This window comes from Seriola dumerili, unplaced genomic scaffold (genome assembly GCF_002260705.1).
Source record: "Seriola dumerili isolate Sdu_G_001 unplaced genomic scaffold, Sdu_1.0 BDQW01000505.1, whole genome shotgun sequence".
NCBI classification, from domain to species: domain Eukaryota; kingdom Metazoa; phylum Chordata; class Actinopteri; order Carangiformes; family Carangidae; genus Seriola; species Seriola dumerili.
Window position 1 is genome coordinate 477145 of NW_019174760.1, and position 22570 is coordinate 499714.

Consider the following 22570-nt stretch of genomic DNA (forward strand, 5'->3'; position numbering starts at 1 on the left):
CCCCCCCTCTGATATTACATCTCTCTTTCCTCTTAACCTCTGTAATCATTCCCACTGGTTTAAATAGCAGGACCAGCTGGTCTCATCGCTATATCCAGAACCTCTTCATCTGTGCACACTGGGTCTAAGGTTGCATACGCACGCACACGCACGCACACGCACACACACACACACAGGGGCTATTCAGGGCTGATTAATGGGATTTGAAGGGGACTGCAGGTGAGCTCTGTTCATGAGCTGTTCACCCAGACACTGTGGATTCACATTCATTTCTGTCTTACTAAATAAATGCTGGCTGCAGTACTGGTACTGGTCAGAAGGTGGGGACATGCACCTTTAAAATAAAACACAAAGGCTCTGCAGCGTGATCCTCTCTGAATCTGAAACACACACACAAAAACAAAGATTTCTATTCTGTTTCCCTCTGAGGAAAAAGAAGAACGCAACTTGAGCTCAATTGTAAAACTGATTGCGGTTTATCCGGTTCTCTCCGCATAAACGATTATAACGATATTTATTTTTCACCCCACAGTTTACTTTAATTGGTCAAACGCTCGTGCTCGTAGGAGACAGCGCTTTGCTGTTTACAGTGCGTTCATGTGAAGGGAGACCTAGTATGTCCAAAATGTAAACTCTCTCTCTCAGCCAGCAGCTCCACAGAGACTGGACAAGCCTTTACACCCTGTCTTCCTCTACAGACGTCTGCTGGACACTCATCTCACAGTCTCTGGAGATACAGAGAAAGGGCCCCCCCCCCCCCACCACCCCAATCAAATGTGGAGGCTGCGCCATCTTAGTATCTCTGTACTTGCTCCAAACAAACTCTATTTATTGCTCTTGTGGGAAAAAAAAAGAAGCAACTTACCCCCCCTCCTGTCTGTGAGTGGCAGCGGTCTGGGGGCGGGCTGCAGGGACAACTCTCGCAGCTCATTGGCCACGGCTTCACTCTGAGGGCTGGGGATGGAGGCATCTGCATTTGGGCTCTCTCCAAACTTGGTCTCCATGGTTACCAGAGTATCAGAGTGAGGCTCGCAGACAGACCTACAGAGTGAAGAAAGACATAAACACACAAGTGTCGAGGGCAAATAGGATCAAGTATATTACCCCCTATTTAGTTCTGCCTCTCTCTCTCTCTCTCACTCTCTCTCTCTCTCTCCCTCTCTCTCTCTCTGTCTGTCTCTCTCACTCTCCCTCTCACTCTCTGTCTGTCTCTCTCTCTCAGTCTCTGTCTCTCTCTCTCTCTCTCTCTCTCTCACTCTCTCTCTGTCTGTCTGTCTCTCTCTCTCTCGCTCTCTCATTCTCTCTCTCTCACTCTCTCACTCTCTGTCTGTCTCTCTCACTCTCTCTCTCTCTCTCACTCTCTCTCTCTGTCTCTCTCTCTCTCTCTCTCTCTCTCTCTCTTCTCTCACTCTCTTCCTGTCTTCTCACTCTCTCTCCTCTTCTCTCTCTGTCCTGTCTCTCTCTCTCTCTCCTCCTCTCTCTCTCTCCTCATTCCTCTCTCTCTCACTCTCTCTCTCTGTCTGTCTCCCTCTGTCTCTCTCTCTCACTCCTCTCTCTCTTGTGTCGTTCTAGTCTCCTCTCTCTGCGCTCCTCTCTTCGCTCCGTCTCATCTCTCCACTCTCTGTTCTCACTCTCTCTCTCACCCTACTCTCTCTGTGCTGTCTCTTCTTTCGATCTCTGTCTCTCTCTCTCACTCTCTCTTCTGTCTCTCTCGCTCTCTCTCTCGCTCTCTCTCTCTGTCTCTCTCACTCTCTCTCTCACTCTCTCGCCCTCTCTCTCTCACTCTCTCTCTCTCTAAATGACTCATTCCTCGTGAACAGAGGTAACGGACGCCCTGATGTCCCTAACGTCAACAAAGGGTCCACCACTCTGTTGTTATTGGCAACCGTCATAAACAGAGACAGTTGCTGGAAAGACAGTGTAGCTGCTGTGAAAACACACACACACACACACACACACACACACACACACACACACACACACACACACACACACACACACACACCACAACTCTCTGTGGCAACATCATCACATAATAAACCAACCACAGGATACTAGAGAGGAAAGGTAATCCCTGATACACACACACACACACACACACACACACACACACACATTTACTAAATGAAGTATCCCAGTTAAATGGAAACAAATTACTGTGGAAGAACCAATAAAACTTATTTATTCCTAAAACTGAAAAAGTCTGAGAGACNCACACACACACACACACACACACACACACACACCCGTATCCCAGTTAAATGGAAACAAATTACTGTGGAAGAACCAATAAAACTTATTTATTCCTAAAACTGAAAACTGAATATTTTAACTTGACTTGTGTTAAAGTTTCACAGTTGTACCACAGTATGAAAGATTTCAATGAAAACCAGTTGGTTTATATATCTATATCTATATGTATATCTATATCTATACACCTATATTTGTTTGTGATTAATAATAATTCCTATTAATTTCATGAATTAATTAATCATTAAAAACAACATGGAGCTGGATGAGCAGCAGGAAATGGATGGAAGGATTAAAGAATTAAAAACATAATAACATCAGGTCTGGGACGATGGTACTGGAGATTTTCCAGCCAGTTTTTTGTTAAAATCACATGTAAAACATTGTATAACTGAAGATACTTGAAAAAAAAATTTACTGACAAGGTCATTAAATAACAATAATTGAATTTAATAACAGACCTTGCTCCATTCACCTCACCAGATATCACCAATATACTTTTAATATTTTGTACCGTACGAATGAGGTTCACAGCTGATAGAATCAACAGGTAGAGTCCATTATATCAAAAATCATAATTACAATCATTTAAATGCATTAACATATCATTGGTAAAAATACAATTACAACATCTATGTAAAGAAAACACTGTCAGTTTTTACCTCAAACCATAGTTTGATTTGTTTACATTTATTATAACAAGGTATTAAAATGATTCTAACAGTGTTAAGATTGAATAATCTACTTTATAATAATAATAATTTACTTTATTGATGGTTAAAAATGCAACATGATGCAACTGCTGTCGTCATTTGATGAAGCACTGTTTGTGTAAGGATTCACTCATCGACTTTCTTAGACTCTGTTTATCTGGGGAAAGTAAAAGGATTAGAGTCTGTAGTGAGATGAAGCTTTGACAGACATTTGCACAGTCTGTCGTCCACGAACTGTCCCGTGCTCTCTCCCTCTGTCAGCCAAAACCAAAACAAGCATCCTGCTAAAACACCACATTAAACTGCAGTTTGAAACTAAAAATAGTTCGTTGCTAAGCGAGCCATGTCTATTATTCCTGGGAACAAATGTCATGATATCCACTGTTTTTGTAAAAAACACTGATAATTTTTCTCATTTCTCTTTCTGACACCAGTGTTGTGTTACGCACCTCACACACGTTTCATATAAGGTCAAAAAAACAAACCTGAAGCTGCAGATTCATCCCACGCCACATCCTTTGATGGCTGGACAAGCATTACACGGTCTACTGAGGGAGAAGAGACGAGCCGCAGTAGTAAGAGTAAGAGTCCTGGCGCTGATACAACGGTAATAAAACGGTAATACAACCCCTGACAAAACATTCCCATCACAACAACAGTTTTGGCCTTTTTCGGCGTTTTGGGGAAACACTGACCTTCAGTTAACGGCTGCGAGCACTGCTACATATCATTAAAAATAAATCTCATTTTGCCATCCTGAAGCAAACAAGTTCCCGGTAATGTCTGTTGACATGGCAACGTATCTGAGGCCCTGACTTCTCCCCCGGGTCCACTACAGTCTGCTGGTCCTGATCCTTGTGGGTTTTGCTGCCGCCGCTCTTTGCTCTTCTTGCCCGGCTCGTATGAGTCGTCGTACTTGTTTCTAACTAAGACAACAAGGCAGCTTGTTATTGTTATTGTTAATTATCATCCCAATAAAGATTTGTTTAATGAGTCTATTGTCAGGTTTGTTAATACTACTACACCGTAGCAGCGTGTCGCCCTGTGGCCGACCTTCACATGCCGACTCTCCTAGTTCTGAGTATTTTCCTGGTGTCATGTGTGAACCTGGTCAATCATTTGTTTGTCTGTGTGTCAGGTTCATCGCTGCCTCTCTTCCTGGTTCCTATTTTTGGGTCTTAAATTGTTGCATTGTGTGTATCACAAGATTTAAAGCACTTTTAATATATTTTGATAAAAATACAAATAGAAAATGATAATTGTATGACAGCACTGTTTGCATTGTAACCTAACTAAACAAGCATGTGTGTAGGACCTGATTAAAAATGGAAACACTTGAGGGCGGAGCCTATGTATCATCACTGTGTTAACTCTCAAGACCAGAGAGATTAGTTAAAATGGCTCATTTAAATTTTAAGCATTTATTCCATTATTACTGAGCATTTGCTTCATGTATTTATTTTTGCTTGCGCTGGTAAAATCACCAAAGTGTTTATGAGAGTTCTGTGTCGGTGCACGTAAACCCCAGAACGTATCAGCTGACCTGAAATCTTCAATCGGAATTAAACTAGTATCACCTCCTCGTGGTCGTCGTGCCGCCGCCACTCAGACTAGTTCCAGGTTACACCCCTGTTTATCCAGAACAATAGATAAAATAGATAAAATATGAACCATTTGTGTGACATTTTGTCACAACTGCTGTGTGAAGTCGTGCGTAGTGGCTAATAAGTGCTTTGTAAGGTCACACTGGCCTTGACCTTTGACCTTTGACCACCAAAATGTAACCACTTTGTATCAAATTTGATTGGGGTTCAGCACACGACTCTGGCTCTCTGGTAATTCTCCCAAACTACCCATGTGACTAATTTCAGGTCGTAGTAATACGAACGTCTGATTTGAAAGCACATGACTACAATAACATAGACAGGGACTCTTCACAGAGACCTGCCACTCACGCTCCAAGCTACAAATCTACTGTATGGGACATTACGCAGGAGGACTGGAGGGGCAGCACTGGCTTAATTTAGCTCCAGAGTATCCCAGCGTGTTTGTGCTGGAATGTAAACGATGTACTGAGTGCTGGCTATTCAAACACTTGTCACTGTGTCAACTCAAAAAGGAAAACTTGGCATGGCTTTCTGCAGATTTGTCCCGAAAAGCGAACACTCACAAGCTAGAAAGCAACGACCACGAACATTTAAACAGGAAATCCATCATGATTCAGGCCAGTAAATATTCATAATCACGTACCTGGTCTTTATCTACTGGTGAACGAGCTCCCGGGGATTTCCATCTCAATGGATCCACTTGCACTAAAAACAGAGAGAGAGTAAATAACAGGAAAGATGGCATTAGACACAAACATGATGAATGAGAACACGTCTCCATGGAAACAGGTGGAGTATTTAACAAATGAGCTCCAGAGAATAAAAAGTTAATTAAAAACATTTCAAAATAAAACTCTCTCTGTGTGTTAACTACAACCAACTCTGCTCAGTATTTAAGGACAGTTGGGATGTTGAAGATGAAAAAAAAAAAAAGCCCAGCTGTGTTTGGTCGTTATTACATTTGAAAAATTTTGATGTTAAAGGTTCTTCTTTAGTTTTTGTTGTCTAAAAACAAGACAAAAACTATCCATGACAATTCATATTCAGCCAAAATAAATAAAAAAGAAAAAAAATATAATGCTATAGCTGTCATTGCGTCTGATGCAAGTGTTTGGCGGTAACGTAAAGCAGTCCACAGGCAGCTGTCAGGGTGGACAGGACTGTCTGCAAACAACAACATGAAGCTACAGTGCGCTGGTGTCACGCAGCATGCGGTGCAGTCAGCCGGAGGCTCTGCTGTAAACACGTACCTTGGTGTTATCTTCGCTCCCGCACGGTGCACGTTTCCTTGTCCATCTCTAACGAATCCGAGCAAGACTTCAAGTTTGTGCGACACACAGTGAAGTAAACCGGGATGAGAAAAAAAAAAAAAAAAAAAAAAGAAAAAAAGAATATCCTGTTAAAACTTTCAAAATACAACTCCTACTGTTGACGGTGAAGCGGCCGCACGGACATGAAGTATTATACATCCAAAATATATATATATATACTTATAATGTGTCATAATTAATTATTATCTAAACTGTTAATATCTTTTTTTCTTTTTAATAACTATATAACATGTCACTCTGCTGCTTGAAAGAGTGACACTTCATAAAAGTCTATAAAATCATCACATTTGGACAGCAGAGTCCATCAAACCGGCATGTTTCCTCATATTCATACACTTCCACAGAGGCAGTAAATAGTTGGCCTATGTGTTATTAAAGAATGGTGAGTGATATTATAAATTACTGACACAAAATAATTTATAATTTTGTGTCTAGTACCGGAAAAAGATCTGCGACCAGAGGGCGACAAAACCATGCGAAAAGGTGCTTCGGCGACCGGACGGAACGGTTCTTTCGGTCACGGGGAGGGGGGTCAATAATAATGACGGACCAATATGGCGGCAAAACATTTAGCTAAACAAGTAAACTATAACTTCAAAATCATGCATGTAATTAATCTGTAAGTAAGTATATAATTTCCGTGCGATAATGTTCATATAAATCGTGAAAGTTTGTCAGTGTGTTTGGCAACACATTCAGAGCTGTAACGGCAAATTCATCTGACAACGGACGTAAACGTTAGCTAGCTTAACGTCACAGTTAGAGCCACTGGAAACACGTTAGTTAGCTGGTTAGCACAGTTAAATATGTGGGGCGAAATTGAACCCCCTGCTAAAACACAACCGAGTTCATTTGAGAGTGAAAACGAGAGCGAATTAACAGAAGAACCGGTGACACGCACCCAGAGATGTGACTTCAGCAGCCCCGCAGACACCGAGCAGCCGCCGCAGGACACCGCGGTGAGAGCAGCAGCAGCAGCACTAGCACCGGCGGTTTGTAATTAGCGTCTTATGCAAATATCTGCTCGCCGCGCTCCGCTGTTGTTGGCATGGCAGTCATTATTCTGTTTTACTCATTCAGTACGTGAGCAAGGCTGAGTCCACTTGTGTAAACGCCATGGTAGAAGCCATAGCCATGAGCGGGAGCCTGGTGAAGAGCCAGCAGATAGGAGAGGCTGAACTGACCCTGCAGCAGCGCAAAGAGGAGCTACTGCACCAGTACAGGACCAAGCCGCTGGTTTTCCTGGAGCGGTACCATGTATGTGTACACGGCTCTATGTGTTTACTTGCCCACATACTGTACATGGCTACAAAAGGAAACCTAGGTACACTGCTTAGTAACTGAAGTGTAAAACCTTTGTATTCTGACATTAAGAGACATGCATTAATTACAGGCAAATACAATCAGAAGTAGGTCCAAAACAGTTACTGTTCAACAGGGTTAAAATGCTGGTAGTTGCATCAAAACATATTTTCAGCTTGTAAAGTTAATCCTTACCCTCAAAGTTATCTCTGGCTATTTCAGGATTGTGAATAGAGGTGTCTTCTTGTTGCATGCAGCTGTGGCTTACTGTCCCGGTGGAGAGAGCTGCAGTGACAGTTTCTGTGTTCACTATGACAAATTTATCCAAGATATTATCACATTTCAACAAGTCTTTTTGGTTGTGATTTTAAAATGATATATTACTTCAGTTACTACATCAAGAGGAAAGAAATTCAGCATACTACCAACATAACCCAAATACAATATAGGTTATTGTGTTAAACACTATCTACTCTCCCTCATTGCCAGGCCTGTCTGAAGCCCCAGGACCTGTCAGCGTTTGCCCACGTCATCTCAGACCCACGAACCCATCACTACAGCATAGTGATACAGAGACGAGCTGCCGCATGCACCAACAGGACCAGGGTCCGAAACCAGCGCTACGCTGCCCTCAGGGCGCTGCAGAAGGGTACGGGCTCCACTTGCCTCTGGTGGTATTATGCAGATAGTTTTGGTTTTACATATTCACGGCTGAAATATCTGCTGCCACCTCAACAATCACTGGTAGTCTTGTAGTATACACTGTATATCTCCTAACTTACATTAACTGTGTGTTCAACTGAAACTTGTGTTTTTTCTTCTCAACTTTTCATTCCTCCACTCTACCTCGTCTCCTAGAGGGTCAGTATTTCAGTGAGGAGCAGATGCGAATCAGGGAGCCGCTGTTGTATGAACAGTATATTGGCCAATACCTGACTGATGAGGAGGCGAGTTTCATTTCATAATTTACAGCTCAGTTTAGTTTTAAAAAGGCTTTTCTCTACATTTGTCTTGGGGGGACCTTCTGGCTAATTTCATGAATGCTTTAGGTGCTGGAGCGCTCGCAGGAGGCCATGTTGGACGGTGCACAAGGGGGGGAAGGAGCACCAGCAGGAGGCACAGGAGGGCTCGCCCACCTCCTCCTGAACTCCTACCAGGAGCGTCTCATCCAGAGTCGTCTGCAGGAGGAGCAGGAGAGAGAGGACTGCCAACAAGAGGAGGACGAGGATGAGGAAGATGATGGTGAGAGGGGGTTACGGGTGGTGCTGAAGATACTCTCACTGCTTTCATCTCCGTGCCTTTTGTCAGCATGTCTCTCTCTCTCTCTCTCTGTCTCTGTCTCTCTCTGCTCAAACTGAAGACAATAGAGTCCAGGAGAAGGAATGGGAGCCCACCCCCGAGGAGAAGGCTCTGCTCAGGGAGGAGTTCATCAGTCAGATGCACCAGCGCTTCCTAGATGGCAAAGACAAAGACTTCAACTACAGGTCAGCCACAATACCACCACCACCACCACCACCACCACCATACACTAAACAGACACTAGGTGGTGCACTATCAAGCTTAGAGCTAATTCAGGCGGATCAAACAATTGACAGTCAAGTACTAGTATGAATAAAACATCTAATAAATCCTGATCAGGACATCTGAGGCTGTTAAAGAAGAAAAAGTTTGATCGAAGCAAGATTAAAAAACAGAATTGTAATTAGGTGAAATGTTAAATTGGTTCTTATAATAATACAATGTAGTTGAAATACAACATAGTAACTACGAGTGAATTAATGATGTTCTGAAAGTTCTGATTCAAAGACCAGAGATGAAATTATAATAAAAATCCTACACACTGGCTGGTGAAGGGATTATTGTAAGTGTTTGTGTTTGTGTCTGTTACAGCGAGGTGGATGAGAACCCAGACTACGACAACTTGGACATTGTCAGCAGAGACGCAGAGGATAAATACTTTGATGAAGATGATGATGAGGAGGAGGAAGAAGAAGATATGACAGAGTAGCAGCTGTAGCAGTGGTTAACCTCTCAGATTGATCTGTAAATACAAATGTACAAAATAAGGACATGTATTGTGTTTTTTTAGTGTTTGTTACACCTGGATGCAAACATGGTAATAAATATACTGACTTTCGGTATTTCGTAATTTGAGACATTGATTGGCAGCTGGATTCAGGGCGCAGCTCTCCCACACTGCACCTGGGGTTCTCCGCAGCCTGAGACGTGTCTTGCTTTGAGGTAAGATGCTTTACTATTGATCACTGTGTTTGCCAAGTACACCAGCTCCATTATCTGGGAAGGGCATACTTCATGTTGTTTGCAGCTGTGCAGAGCACTTCTGTTCTCATTTATAATTCATAACTGTCCACATACTTATGGTCTGGAGTGAATCTTCAGTTTTTAGGTTAATATATGAACTCAAATCATTTTCACTGATGTGTAAACAAACAGATGTAAGATCAGCCAAGTAACAGAGCCAGTAAATTATAAAGATATTCCAAAACATTTTAATATTGACATCAGTGACTGTTGATTCGTGTCCTTGTCATGTGTAATGAAACAATATACTTCTTATTGTTACCAGACGTTGAGTCAGGTTTTCTCATAAAACATAAAAGCGTGACTCTGTTGATACACTAGTTTACTTATCTTTTTCAGAGTCAGAACACACCCATTTCTCTTTTCAAATGTTCATCATCCTCATCCCAGTGTTGTAGTGTTTTCTGCAGAATAGGAAACAAATCTGCAAAGTGTTCAGCTCTAGAAAACAACACAACAGCACAGGTGGTGCTCAGGCAAAGACATGCACACACGTTCCACAGAAAGGTGTGTTGGGATTTCCTGCCGACGACTCACCACTTGCTTTTGAGTTAACAGCAAGCACCGCCCACTGAGGGAGGGGCACACACAGGGGGACATGATGAAGATGAAGCACACAACCGGCAGAGGAGGACAGGAAGTAACTTTTGGACCATCATTTTGTTTTTTAGTTCATCATGGTGAGAAAGAGAGAGAGAGAGAACCCAAGGACAACACAACAAAGACCCATCATCCTTCCTTTATGTAAACAGAACAGCTCTGATGCAGCCGTCCAGGTAAGTCAGTCATATCGTTCTACAATTGGATTCATATAAAAAACACAATGTGCAGCATCATCAATAAAACCAACAATAATATATTGTAAATATATATTTGTAAGTATGAAGAAAACCGTTTCACTGCTGATGGATACAGAGCCACAGCTTCTTGCCAGACAGTATCAAATGCTTTTTGTGAATTCATTAAAATCACATGACATACTGTCTTTTGAGGTGGAGCAGTAAACCGTAAACTCCATGATCCCTGAGTAACCTGTCATTTATAATAAAGCCATACGTGTGAATTTATGAATGCTTGTCCCACTTCATCCATAAATGACTGTCAACTTAAACTCACATAAACAACTTTACTTTCTAAATTCCTGAATTTTCAGAGTGTAATATTCCTCTTGTAGTTTTAAAACTTTCATTTGCATTTTTATTTTCTCTCGCTTTAATTGATCAAGATCCAGTGTGTCCAGATTAATGCTAGCGGAGCGTCTAGAGGACGGACCCCCCTCCTTGTCTGAGGCTCGGGCTGTTTGCGGATCTCTGTGGAAGAAAAATATTTTATGGCCATGAGTATCAATTAAGCATCTTGGTTCATCCAAATAACGTGATTATTAGACATTACCTTGTGTGTAATTGTGCCTCATCACGGCCGCAGGTTGTGGCTCCTGTGTGAGCCGGGTCATCAACCGGCGCTCTCGGAGGTTTAGTGGAATCTCCTGCACGGGTGGTCGAAACCATTTATTGAAAATTCTAATTTAAGACAAAAAAGACATAAAAACAGATAATATATATGTTCTCTGAACTACTCACTCGTTGCTTCTGTGCTTTCGTCCTGTGTGGTCGCTGTGTTTGAGGTTGCGTCTCTGACGTTTACAGTTGCAGAGGGTTGAACGTCGGCTTCAGAGCTTGACACGTCAAGATGCTCTTTTCTTTTCTGTTCTTCCTCCTTTTTCCCACAATGCTCTGCTTCCAACAAGGAGACAAAAATGTCAATTAAACAAAAAAAAAAATATTAAAACAAATCCTTGACATCTTTCAACCATTTTACCACAGAAGGAACTGAATCTTCATGTAATGCCAACCTATCATGTCGCTAGCAAAACCTGTTTGTGTCACAGTGACAGCGGAGGCTCTGGTGTTGGCAGTGTGATCGCTGATGGATGGATGTCTACAGGTTTATTAACTGTCAGGTTTGGACAAAGTAGCTGATGCAGATCTTGGAGAATTTCCCGTTTCAGTCTTGGTTTCTGTCTGTCCACCTTTTCCTTTATCTCTTTTACCTCTTTCTTCCTGAATACCTGACATCTGGCAGGTGTCAGTTTGTATGGCTGCTGTGATGTAAGGGTCGTCTATTGCTGAACCGTTGTGCCATATCTCCTCTTCACTCTGTGTTCCCTCATCCAGCGGCTGACACCAACTCTCTGTTCACAAACGACGAGTTGCTGGAGTTACAAAGTGGAGTTACTGTAGTTTCTAAATCAGACTGATTTAATTACACACTACAGTATCCTCTGGTGGCTTAAGTTGGACAAATAACATATACAGACCTTGTGAATGCTGTGTGCAGCTGGACTGTTGGTCACTCTCGGTCTGAAACAGAGCACATACACAATCACCAACCGAGCAGGCGGGGGGCGTAAACGGAACAAAAGTGATGTGTTTTAAAACTAAAACCAATGTGGACAAAGTTTTTTTTTGTGAGTTTTGAGTTGAGTCAGACGCTGAGTTGAGCACAAACACACAGATACACTCCCATTAACACAGTCAGCACATCTGCTGCAAGCTGTTAGGGGCATGTATTAACAGCTGGACACAGCACCTCCATTTAGCCTACTTGTCCTGTGGCCTCTTGCAGTATTGCAATGAAAAAACATTTTCCCCATAGACATAATAATAATAATAATAGTAATTATAATAATAATAATTATAATAATAAACTTTGTATAGCAACTGTCATATTAGAAATGTTGCACAAAGTGATTTACATCAAAGAAATGACCTGCACCTCCACATGAAAAGAAAACTCTTTTGTGTTATTAATTTTTAATTCACGGGGGTTTTATATTTCTAAAGTCCAGTATCCAGTTCTTATAATACATCCACCGTCGGGACAAACAGTCCAGCAGACAAACTTTCATGACTGGTGCGAAGCCAAAGTCTTCCTCTTCCTGTCTGAATGCACCTTCAGTCTGTACTTAGACACACATGCTCTGTGCTAAAAGCTAACATTAGCATGCTAACATGCCCAAAATGGCAAAGTTATAACATGTATATTTACCATGTTCACCATCTTAGTATGTTGTATTAGCATGCTAACATTAGCTAAACTTTAGTTAGCATGCTAAACAACAGCTGAACTAGTTGTTTAACTAAAGCTTTGAAGTGACTGTGGCAGTGATTTCAGTAAGTAAGTAAGTTACTTCAGTTCATCCTGAGAGGAACATTCATGGTGTAAAAAGCTTTCGAGGTGTTTTTGAGTCGTAATCCAAAGAAAGAAAGAATTTCTCTCCATCTCACCTTTCCGAGCCTCTTCAGGACAACTACAGCTGGCTGCAGAGCACTTCTCGCAGATGTTGAAATGATCAAATGTGTTTCCGTTTCTGAAAGAAGAAGAGTGATATTCATACGTTCACAAAAGAAGTGGCTCAGTAGCCTAACGTGCCAACATTAATGTCAATCATCGTGCTTCTACAGATTCCTGTGGGAAACGTCACCTTCAAAAACGATGGCATTACCGTTATCAGTAACAGCCTCATCTTCAGCTTCTCCCTCCATCTCATCTTCCTCTTCTTTACTCTTTACAACCTCTCTTCCATCTTCAGCCCCTTCCTCCTCCTCCTCCTCTTCTTCCTCTCCCTTCTCTAGCTCCAGCACCAGTTCTTCCCTGCTCGGAAACCAGTCTTCGTCTTGAACATCATCTTCCTCCGTTTCTTCTTCAGATTGTATTTCTATTACTTTGACAGAGATACGTTAATATCTTAATTACTACTTTGTAATAAAATGAATAATCGTAAGTTGGCATGCACTCTGCTTCGGGTTTAATTCAATTTCTGGTTTGAGTTGCAGAAACAAGAACGTGAAGACAAACCTTCAGAGGAGCTTTCTGAATCTGAAATTGACAACAGGATTTTCTTTGGCTGGAGAAATAAAGAAAAAAATCTTATAACATAGTATCATAGAGTATAGTTTATAGTAGACATAGAGTATGATACATTTCTTTTATAAATCAATATCTTATTCAAAAGTTAAGTTACCTTCGGGGTGTCAGATCTTCTCCTGTTATATCCCTGAGTGGTTAATATTCCTTTCTGTGATAATGGTGATTATTAGTTATTTAGTGTTGGTTGTGATTAAATAAAAGAAATGAGAAATAAAGAAACAAACAAAAGACAAAAAGAAAAAAGTCTTACGTCAAACAAAATTTGCAGAGGTTCGTCTTCATGGAAAATGGTTGATTTCCATTTTTTACTGAAGCCTTTACCTGCAAAGTCCTCGAAGGCAGGCGGAGAAAACCAGCGGCTTTCACACTGAATACAGTCCTCACCTGAACAGAGCGTCGCCGCCCAGCAACACAAAATTACAAACAAAAAGAGAAGAGGATGAAGGAATAAAGAAATTAAAAACATTTTTTGTTTTAAAAGTTAAGATGTTAACTTTAAAGTATTAGTTTGTGCTCACTCCTGCCCAGCTTCTCTACGTCCAGGACGCCCTCTTTGCCTCCACAGGTCACATGCATGCCTACATTTAGCAGAAATTGACATAAGTGCACGATACAGGTGTTGCACACACACAGCTGACTTTCAGGATATTCATTAGCAGATCTCTACAAGATTACACCACAGATTCTGCTGAGAAAACACATTCGAAAAAGAAAATGGAGGCTGTAAAGACTCACCATTTACTTGTGGCCTCTGGTTGTGGGTGCTCTGGGTAGATGGGCCCAGCTGCTCGTTGTGTTCCTCATCTTCATCCTCCTCTTCTTCCTCCCTACCTCCTTCATCAGCATAATGATCTTCAATGTAACTGATTCTCTTTCTTTTCCTCTGGCTATTTCTCCTGCCCCTGCCGTTGTTTTCCTTTTCTCTTTCTTCTTCATCATCACTAATGATCCTATTTCTCGTCTTCATTTGGTCGTCTTTAAAGAAACACACACAGCTGTTAGTTGAGTTGTTACTCTGTGCTGAAAGGCCTTTGCACCTGGACAAACTGTGAACGTTTACCTGAGAAGCAAACGCTCAAAAACAAACGAACGGAGGAACATTTTTGCTCTGAAAACTGTTTTTTTTTTGTCCGCTAAGCTCTTCAAGCTGCTTGACTCCAACACCAGTTTTTTGATTTTACCTTTTTTTCTTACAATTGTTCTTTGGTTTTTCTTTTTTGATGTTTTTGTTGTGCTTCAGCCATCCCTTGCAAACCTGTCCTCCCAGTGGTACGGTTTGCGTGTAGTTCATAAAACACAGTCATTTGCTATATAATTTACTATTACCATAATTATTAATATTATTATTACTGTTGTTGTTGTTGTTGTTGCCATAGTACACAGATGTGTGTACCCAATTCATCATTAGTGACACCATCTCTCCATCTGTAATCAATAGATCTCACACACACACACTCACTCACTTAAATGTAAATGTGTGTTACACTGTTTATCTGTGTGAAATGCGATATTCCTGTTATACACCATGTATACACAGCTACACTATGTAACTCTCCACCTTCTTTTCCACTTAATAAATTACAGTCCCATGTGTTAAATCCAGACATTGGTCACAGCTCCTCGGGGGAATCTTACTTCTCGGTATTTCTTTGTTTTTAAGTTCGACAGCTTCGCGGGACAAATTCAAACCGCGGGAATCGTGTAATTTCTCGAGGAAGTTTCGTAAAGAAAGCGCCTTTTTTTTTAAAAAACAAAAACAAAAAAGAAAACAGAAAGTGGACCAATCGCTGTGTAGATGACTCACGCTGCGGTATTAACTAACTACACGAAACCAGTTAGCGGCCGCGAGAGGAGGCGGAAACGGAACCGGTCAGAAGAAGAGAGGAGATTAAACCCGCCACAATTTACTTCACTCATCTCCTGAAGTTGTTCCTTTTAATCTCTATGACTTTGACTTCTGAAGATCTAATGACAAACAATCTGATCGTGGCGTGTTTCATAACGTGGATTATTCAACATGCAGCGTACAGAGAGAGACATTATTTCAAACGAGGGGAACTTCTCCTGGATGCCACGTCTGATCGGGAAAGTAGAATAATAAGTCAGTAATTTCTTATGTAGGCTCTATTGTTCACAGTACACTGCAGTTTTCATCCATTATGCAATAGCAACAAGTCCATCCCTGGCTGCTGCAGACCTGTGCAGGTTTATGTGTGTTTATTATGTCCATGTAGAATTGTTTCACAAAACTGCATGAAACCACAAAATCGATAACAACAGATAAAATCAATGACTTACCTCTGCTGCCCCTTAACCCAGGAAATGAAACTGAAACTCTGAGCAGCAGACACGCCCACAACATGACTGAATGAGGAGGGGCTTCAGCTGACTGTTCTCAAGTTATTGTGATCGAATCATCACAAAAACAAACAAACCAAAAAAAAACAGGCAAAACAACCACACTTGGGAGAATTAGCATTTATTTCTAACGGATATCAGAAACATGAATATATGTGTGGAACAAATGCCAAAACATTTTTCAAAATGTGAGAGAAAGTCAAAATACTGACTAATGAACAATCAGTTGATCAGTTATTGTCAAGAGTAATCAGTCGTCAACCATTAATAAATGAGCAATCAATTATAAGGAGATTAAATTAGTTAGAGGCCAGAATGAACTGTGTCTTCAAACCAATTTAAACTGTAATAAAAGAAAGAGTAAAGCATCACATGGTTCAATCTCTAATCTATTAGAATAGAATGAGAGGAAAAGATGAAATATCACATTAGATGTCTCGTATTATGTTGTGCCAAATGAACAGCTGTAATGGAGCATGAGGAAACAGAATAAAAGCGTTCAGCAGATTAAAAGCATTGATCAATCATTTATAACAAGTCAAACAGGAAAACATCGATTTCAGATTATACGTCAGGTCAGAGAAAAGTCAAATGAGGTCTAGAACCGTTCTCAGACAGATAGTTTCCCCTGATAACTGTCAAACTATCATCTACCATTGGTTCAGACCTGTACACAGTACGTGACCCTGAACCCTCCACCTCACCCCCCTCCTCATTTGTTCACCCAACCCCCTCCTAAAATGAGGATGACTGTAGTTTTGCAGAGGTGGAGTCTGAAGGTCAAGGCTTTCTTTCTCACATTAACAGTCGGCCACATTTTTGGATATTACTACAAGATTATGACAAATAATCTATAACCAATAAAAAATGCTAATACATTGGAATATAATGTTTTATAAACAATAATAATGTTTTATCATCAATACATTCAGAAAGGATATTTTATTAAGTCTTATTCACAGAGGAACAAGAAAGCTAAAAGAACTTATTCAGTATTCAGGTATTGTTCTGAATAATGTTGGAAAACCCTTAAAGAAAATCCAAGTGATTATTACCACAATCAGCCCCACAGCTGCTGCCGGATGAACAGCAAAACCAGTAATCAGTACAACCACTGCTAACACTAACAGTGACAGGAGCAGGTATATGCCCTGATTCTCTGCAGCCAGTCTTGCTGCTGCCTCCTCTTTTCTCCACAGAGCCTTCCTCATTTCCTCCAGCTCCTCCCCCTTATAACGCTGCTCCAGCTGCTTCTCCTTGTTGGCGATTTCCTTTTCTTTCTCCTTCAGGATTCTCTCCTGTCTTTTCCTGATGTTCCTCTCTTTTGTGGGATACAGCTCTTTGTGGTAATGTTTCCCTCCATTCAGGGCAACCAGGGTCTGGATCTTTGCCATGAAGCCGGTCACCTGGTCCAGGTCCTCTGGGTTTTTGTTGTTGAAGACATGGAAGCCGCCACTACACTTGCGTATGAAGTTGCGGAGGTTGTCATCGCTCTCAGTGATGATGTCATTTATTGTTTTTCCTTGCAGACGATCCCCGTGGGTGAACAGCACGATGGTGTAGTCCCACACTCTCGGGCCAAACATTGTTTGGATCAGAGAGATGGTATTTTGATCTTCCTGAGTCAGCCTTCCTAAAGGGACTACATATACGAAGGCGTGAGGTCCTGGTTCAAGGAATCTGACAGACTGCAGAATCTTTCGAATTATTTCTTTCTGGTCGTTGTCCTTCTCAAAAAGCCCTGGTGTGTCGATCACAGTAACAGGCACTTCTTCAACTTCAGCATCATCCTTTTCACAATGTCGAGTGACTCTCGTCAGCTTCATGTCGGATTTAAACACCTGTTTACCGAGGATTGTGTTCCCGCTCGAGCTCTTGCCTGCTCCACTCTTCCCAAGAAGCATGATCCTCCGGGGCTTTACCTCTGTCAATCCAACAAATGAGAAACATTTCATTACACATTAGTTTTTGTTCTTAAATACTGTTCAACATTTGTTGCTGTTGGTAGAATACAGTACGGGTCAATACACTGGATGTGGTGGAGTATATGCTATAACTGTCTATAACTGAGACAAAAGCAAGACATGAACCTAAGGTACCTGATCTTTAGATAAATTAATGTCTTTTACCTCCTTTAACTTCAGAGCTTTAGTCTTGGAAACAAAAAAACTCCTCAGTTAAACCATGTTTCTTGTTTCTGACCTGGCTGCAGCTGCTCAACACGTAGGACATGGAGTCCTGTGTCACTGCCTTTAGCTTTCTTTTCTCTGTGATTAGATGAAGTAAGTAGTTGGTGGCTACGGTTGTCCCATGAAAGATCAGCAGATTTTAAACCAATGCAACAGTTTAATTTCAGAATATATAAGTTATTGTGTTCAGTATTCCCAGAAGGTTTTTCTCTGTATGGACAGCTAAAAGCTTAACCAAAACAGCAGATAATTGTAGGAGATGATAAATATAATGAACTTATATAAATATAAGAGGGATTAAAGTTCATTTTCACACTTACCTTTTTCCCCATCCTTTTGTTCTGGACCAGGCATGCTGTCAGGGTTCATGGCAGAAGCAGATAAAGCTGCTGTGTTATCACCAAAGCTGCTAAACATAGTGTCAGTGTTAGCAGTAGCTTCTGGCTAACAGCTAACTGGTCCTCAGTGTATTTACTCTAAAGTCTGACTGGTCTTTGTGAAGTTTCGTTGTTCTGATCGGTTCTCTCCTCAGCTCTCTTCCTGCTGCTGTGTAGCTGTTGGGAAACACGTGTTATAACCAGTAGACTGAAAGTGAAAGTGTGAGCAGTGAATTACACAAGTGCAGGACACTGATCCTGTAGCTCAAGTTTCACATGTTTAAAGGTCTAAATATCTTTCCTAGAGGACGGTTAGAGGCATGAAAGTATTGAACAGTAAAACTTTTATTTTTATTTGTGATGATTTAAAGTGCTTTGATGGTGAAAATGAATTCATTCTTTTGCATTGGCTGTGAACTGATGTGAATGTATATAACACTTTGATCATGAAACAGCCTTTGAGTTGTTGGTTTCTTGTGACAGACGGCAGATGAAAACAACAGGGAAACTCTTTAAACTTGGTGACTGTGTTACTTTGTGCCACTGCTGAAGACCTCAAAGGTGCAGGAAAACTTTAGCTGTCCAACAACCAAGTGGATAAAAAGTAGGTAAAAAGTACCATCTAGTGGACAATATATTTTATTTAAAGCTGTCCTGATGTAGAGCGCAATAATGGGTTCAGTAACTAATAGATATTTACTCAGTTACTTTACAATAGGTGTCCATCTCCTGGAGGGACGGCATTTCCCCTCTAAACTACTTAGATAGCTTTATTTAAATAAGGAGGTCACATTGTCCAATATTTCCCAACAAAACCAAACGACAGAGAAAAGTCCAAAACAAATCAACACAGATTGATAAGCAGAAGTTTTTTTCTTTCTTCTATCTTACATTAATCATCTCATCACCCTCCACATTTATCTTCTGACCCCCTTAAAGAAAATCCAAGTGATTATTACCACAATCAGCCCCACAGTTTCTGTCGGACGAACAGCTAAACCAGTAATCAGTACAACCACTGCTAACAGTGACAGGAGCAGGTATATGCCCTGATTCTCTGCAGCCAGTCTTGCTGCTGCCTCCTCTTTTCTCCACAGAGCCTTCCTCATTTCCTCCAGCTCCTCCCCCTTATAACGCTGCTCCAGCTGCTTCTCCTTGTTGGCGATTTCCTTTTCTTTCTCCTTCAGGATGCTCTCCTGTTTTTCCCTGATGTTCCTCTCTTTTGTGGGATACAGCTCTTTGTGGTAATGTTTCCCTCCATTCAGGGCAACCAGGGTCTGGATCTTTGCCATGAAGCCGGTCACCTGGTCCAGGTCCTCTGGGTTTTTGTTGTTGAAGACATGGAAGCCGCCACTACACTTGCGTATGAAGTTGCGGAGGTTGTCATCGCTCTCAGTGATGATGTCATTTATTGTTTTTCCTTGCAGACGATCCCCGTGGGTGAACAGCACGATGGTGTAGTCCCACACTCTCGGGCCAAACATTGTTTGGATCAGAGAGATGGTATTTTGATCTTCCTGAGTCAGCCTTCCTAAAGGGACTACATATACGAAGGCGTGAGGTCCTGGTTCAAGGAATCTGACAGACTGCAGAATCTTTCGAATTATTTCTTTCTGGTCGTTGTCCTTCTCAAAAAGCCCTGGTGTGTCGATCACAGTAACAGGCACTTCTTCAACTTCAGCATCATCCTTTTCACAATGTAGAGTGATTCTCGTCAGCTTCATGTCGGATTTAAATGCCTTTTTACCGAGGATTGTGTTCCCGCTCGAGCTCTTGCCTGCTCCACTCTTCCCAAGAAGCATGATCCTCCGGGGCTTTACCTCTGTCAATCCAACGAATGAGAAACATTTCATTACACATTAGTTTTTGTTCTTAAATACTGTTCAACATTTGTTGCTGTTGGTAGAATACAGTACGGGTCAATACACTGGATGTGGTGCCCAGTGCAGTATATGGTGGAGTATATGCTATAACTTGGTGTTTTAACCCTTTGAAAGTCGTATATGGTACGTTTTCCTAAATTACCTGGCTGGTTTGTTTTTTTCTTGTTTTTTTTAATTGTTGTGATGAAAATATTTCAGCATGTCACGTTCCAGTTTTTCCTTAGAAGTGTAAGTTTTCACTAAAGTCTGAACTCTAAGACAAAAAGAGTAATATCTTACTGTAATATTTGTTACTTTAATAATTTGATGATAGGTATACCTTTAATAACCCTATCATGATTGATGACAAACTATTCATAATTTTAAACTTCCATGTTGGTATGTTTTTTCATTTTTGAAACTTGTGTTGGTTTTGTATTTCTCCCAACAAGTCCTCCAATCTAAACAACCATATAGGTCATTTTTTTAAACAACCATATAGGTCGTTTTTTCAATGCTCTCATACGACCCATAGGAGTGTCTCCTGAAATAGCGCCCCTACGGCGGCAGGCGTACCGGACCTCGGTTGTCATGGTTACCAAGATAAACACGCGACTACGGAACGTTTCCGTGGTTACTATGATAACGGTCCTGGCTTGGTTAGGTTTAGGCACTAAAACTTCTTGGTCAGGGTTTAGGAAAAGATCATGATGTGGGTTAAAATAAGTACTTCCTCAACTTCAGATGATCTTTGTTGTCATGGTTACAATAATAACAACACCGATGTCCTGAGTCATATTCCTGTGTTTTGTTGACCCATTCATCCACCACATCTACCTCCTATCATGGACTTTGTCTCCTTTATACTACGTCACCGCAGTTTTCCCGTTGGTCCTGTCGTAATTACTGCGACCACTAACTACAAAACGTAACTATGGGTCATAATAAGCTGCTGCACAGACGACCTGTGGGCTCGTTTAAAAATGTGTTAAAATTGACCCATGAATGTTACAGATCTTCAGTAATTCTTGTGTGAAATTCAAATACTTAGTATGTACAAGATTACGAAGACAACATATATTAATTATTAACAAAAGCTATTGACTCTAATAAAATCCAGTGTTGACCTACTTACAGAGGAGTTCTAATGGTGTATATCTATGGGACTGTAAAGTATGTGTTTATAAAGGTTATTATGTAGAATTAACAATACTTTACTTTGCCAGATTAAGATGTTTATACTCCAAATCTCATTTTACATATGCACAGGAAAGCAGAAGAATAATACCACCAGGTGTGACTATAACTGAGACAAAAGCGAGACATGAATCTAAGGTACCTGATCATTAGATAAATTAATGTCTTTTACCTCCTTTAACTTCAGAGCTTTAGTCTTGAAAACAAAAACACTCCTCAGTTAAAACACACTTCTTGTCTCTGACCTGGCTGCAGCTGCTCAACCTGTATGACAAGAATTGCTGTGACATTGCCTTTAGCTTTCTTCCTCATCCAAAAATAACTCCTGTGATTAGATGAAGTAAGTAGTTGGTGGCTACGGTTGTCCCATGAAAGATCAGCAGATTTTAAACCAATGCAACAGTTTAATTTCAGAATATATAAGTTATTGTGTTCAGTATTCCCAGAAGGTTTTTCTCTGTATGGACAGCTAAAAGCTTAACCAAAACAGCAGATAATTGTAGGAGATGATAAATATAATGAACTTATATAAATATAAGAGGGATTAAAGTTCATTTTCACACTTACCTTTTTCCCCATCCTTTTGTTCTGGACCAGGCATGCTGTCAGGGTTCATGGCAGAAGCAGATAAAGCTGCTGTGTTATCACCAAAGCTGCTAAACATAGTGTCAGTGTTAGCAGTAGCTTCTGGCTAACAGCTAACTGGTCCTCAGTGTATTTACTCTAAAGTCTGACTGGTCTTTGTGAAGTTTCGTTGTTCTGATCGGTTCTCTCCTCAGCTCTCTTCCTGCTGCTGTGTAGCTGTTGGGAAACAGCAGAAGAGACTGAAAGTGAAGGTGTGACCAGTGAATATCACAAGGGCAGGACACTGATCCTGTAGTTTAAGTTTCACAGGTTCAATGGTCAAAATCTTTTTCCTAGAAGATGATTAGTGGAATAAAAGTATTGAACAGTAAAACTTTAACTTTAAATAGCGATGATTTAAAATGCTTTGATGGTTAAAAATGAATGCATTCTTTTGCATCGGCTGTGAACTGATGTGAACCAAATGAAAGCTACATACTGTAACTACATACTGAGTCTAATCATCGTCTGTGTTCAGACTGTGGCTCTTTCACTGCAGTGAATTCAT

General features: G+C 40.9%; 3 protein-coding genes across 6 annotated transcripts; 1 reads left to right on the forward strand and 2 right to left on the reverse strand.

The window, feature by feature from the left end:
- The first annotated feature begins 6427 nt into the window (after positions 1-6427).
- On the forward strand, positions 6428-9719 carry ccdc97 (coiled-coil domain containing 97). Of its 2 annotated transcripts, none has more exons than XM_022763950.1 (7): positions 6428-6893; positions 6982-7158; positions 7693-7852; positions 8062-8150; positions 8253-8445; positions 8564-8687; positions 9094-9719. In XM_022763950.1, exons 1-7 carry the CDS (start codon positions 6708-6710, stop codon positions 9209-9211), a joined length of 1047 nt encoding a protein of 348 aa, XP_022619671.1. In that variant the 5' UTR covers positions 6428-6707; the 3' UTR covers positions 9212-9719. The 2 variants fall into 2 exon arrangements, with proteins under 2 accessions (XP_022619671.1, XP_022619672.1); XM_022763951.1 differs by having other exon boundaries at positions 6428-6860.
- Positions 9720-10385: 666 nt separating this feature from the next.
- LOC111235499 lies at positions 10386-13099 on the reverse strand. Of its 3 annotated transcripts, XM_022763952.1 has the most exons (7): positions 13031-13099; positions 12813-12895; positions 11843-11885; positions 11594-11716; positions 11106-11258; positions 10918-11011; positions 10386-10835 (listed from the first exon to the last, which is right to left on the reverse strand). In XM_022763952.1, exons 1-7 carry the CDS (start codon positions 13068-13070, stop codon positions 10652-10654), a joined length of 720 nt encoding a protein of 239 aa, XP_022619673.1. In that variant the 5' UTR covers positions 13071-13099; the 3' UTR covers positions 10386-10651. The 3 variants fall into 3 exon arrangements, with proteins under 3 accessions (XP_022619673.1, XP_022619675.1, XP_022619674.1); XM_022763954.1 differs by lacking the exon at positions 11594-11716; XM_022763953.1 differs by lacking the exon at positions 11594-11716 and having other exon boundaries at positions 11106-11261.
- Positions 13100-15950: 2851 nt separating this feature from the next.
- On the reverse strand, positions 15951-22245 carry LOC111235511. The gene is made up of 4 exons (XM_022763966.1): positions 22006-22245; positions 19309-20201; positions 18323-18446; positions 15951-17737 (listed from the first exon to the last, which is right to left on the reverse strand). Exons 1-4 carry the CDS (start codon positions 22100-22102, stop codon positions 16803-16805), a joined length of 2049 nt encoding a protein of 682 aa, XP_022619687.1. The 5' UTR covers positions 22103-22245; the 3' UTR covers positions 15951-16802.
- Positions 22246-22570: the final 325 nt, after the last annotated feature.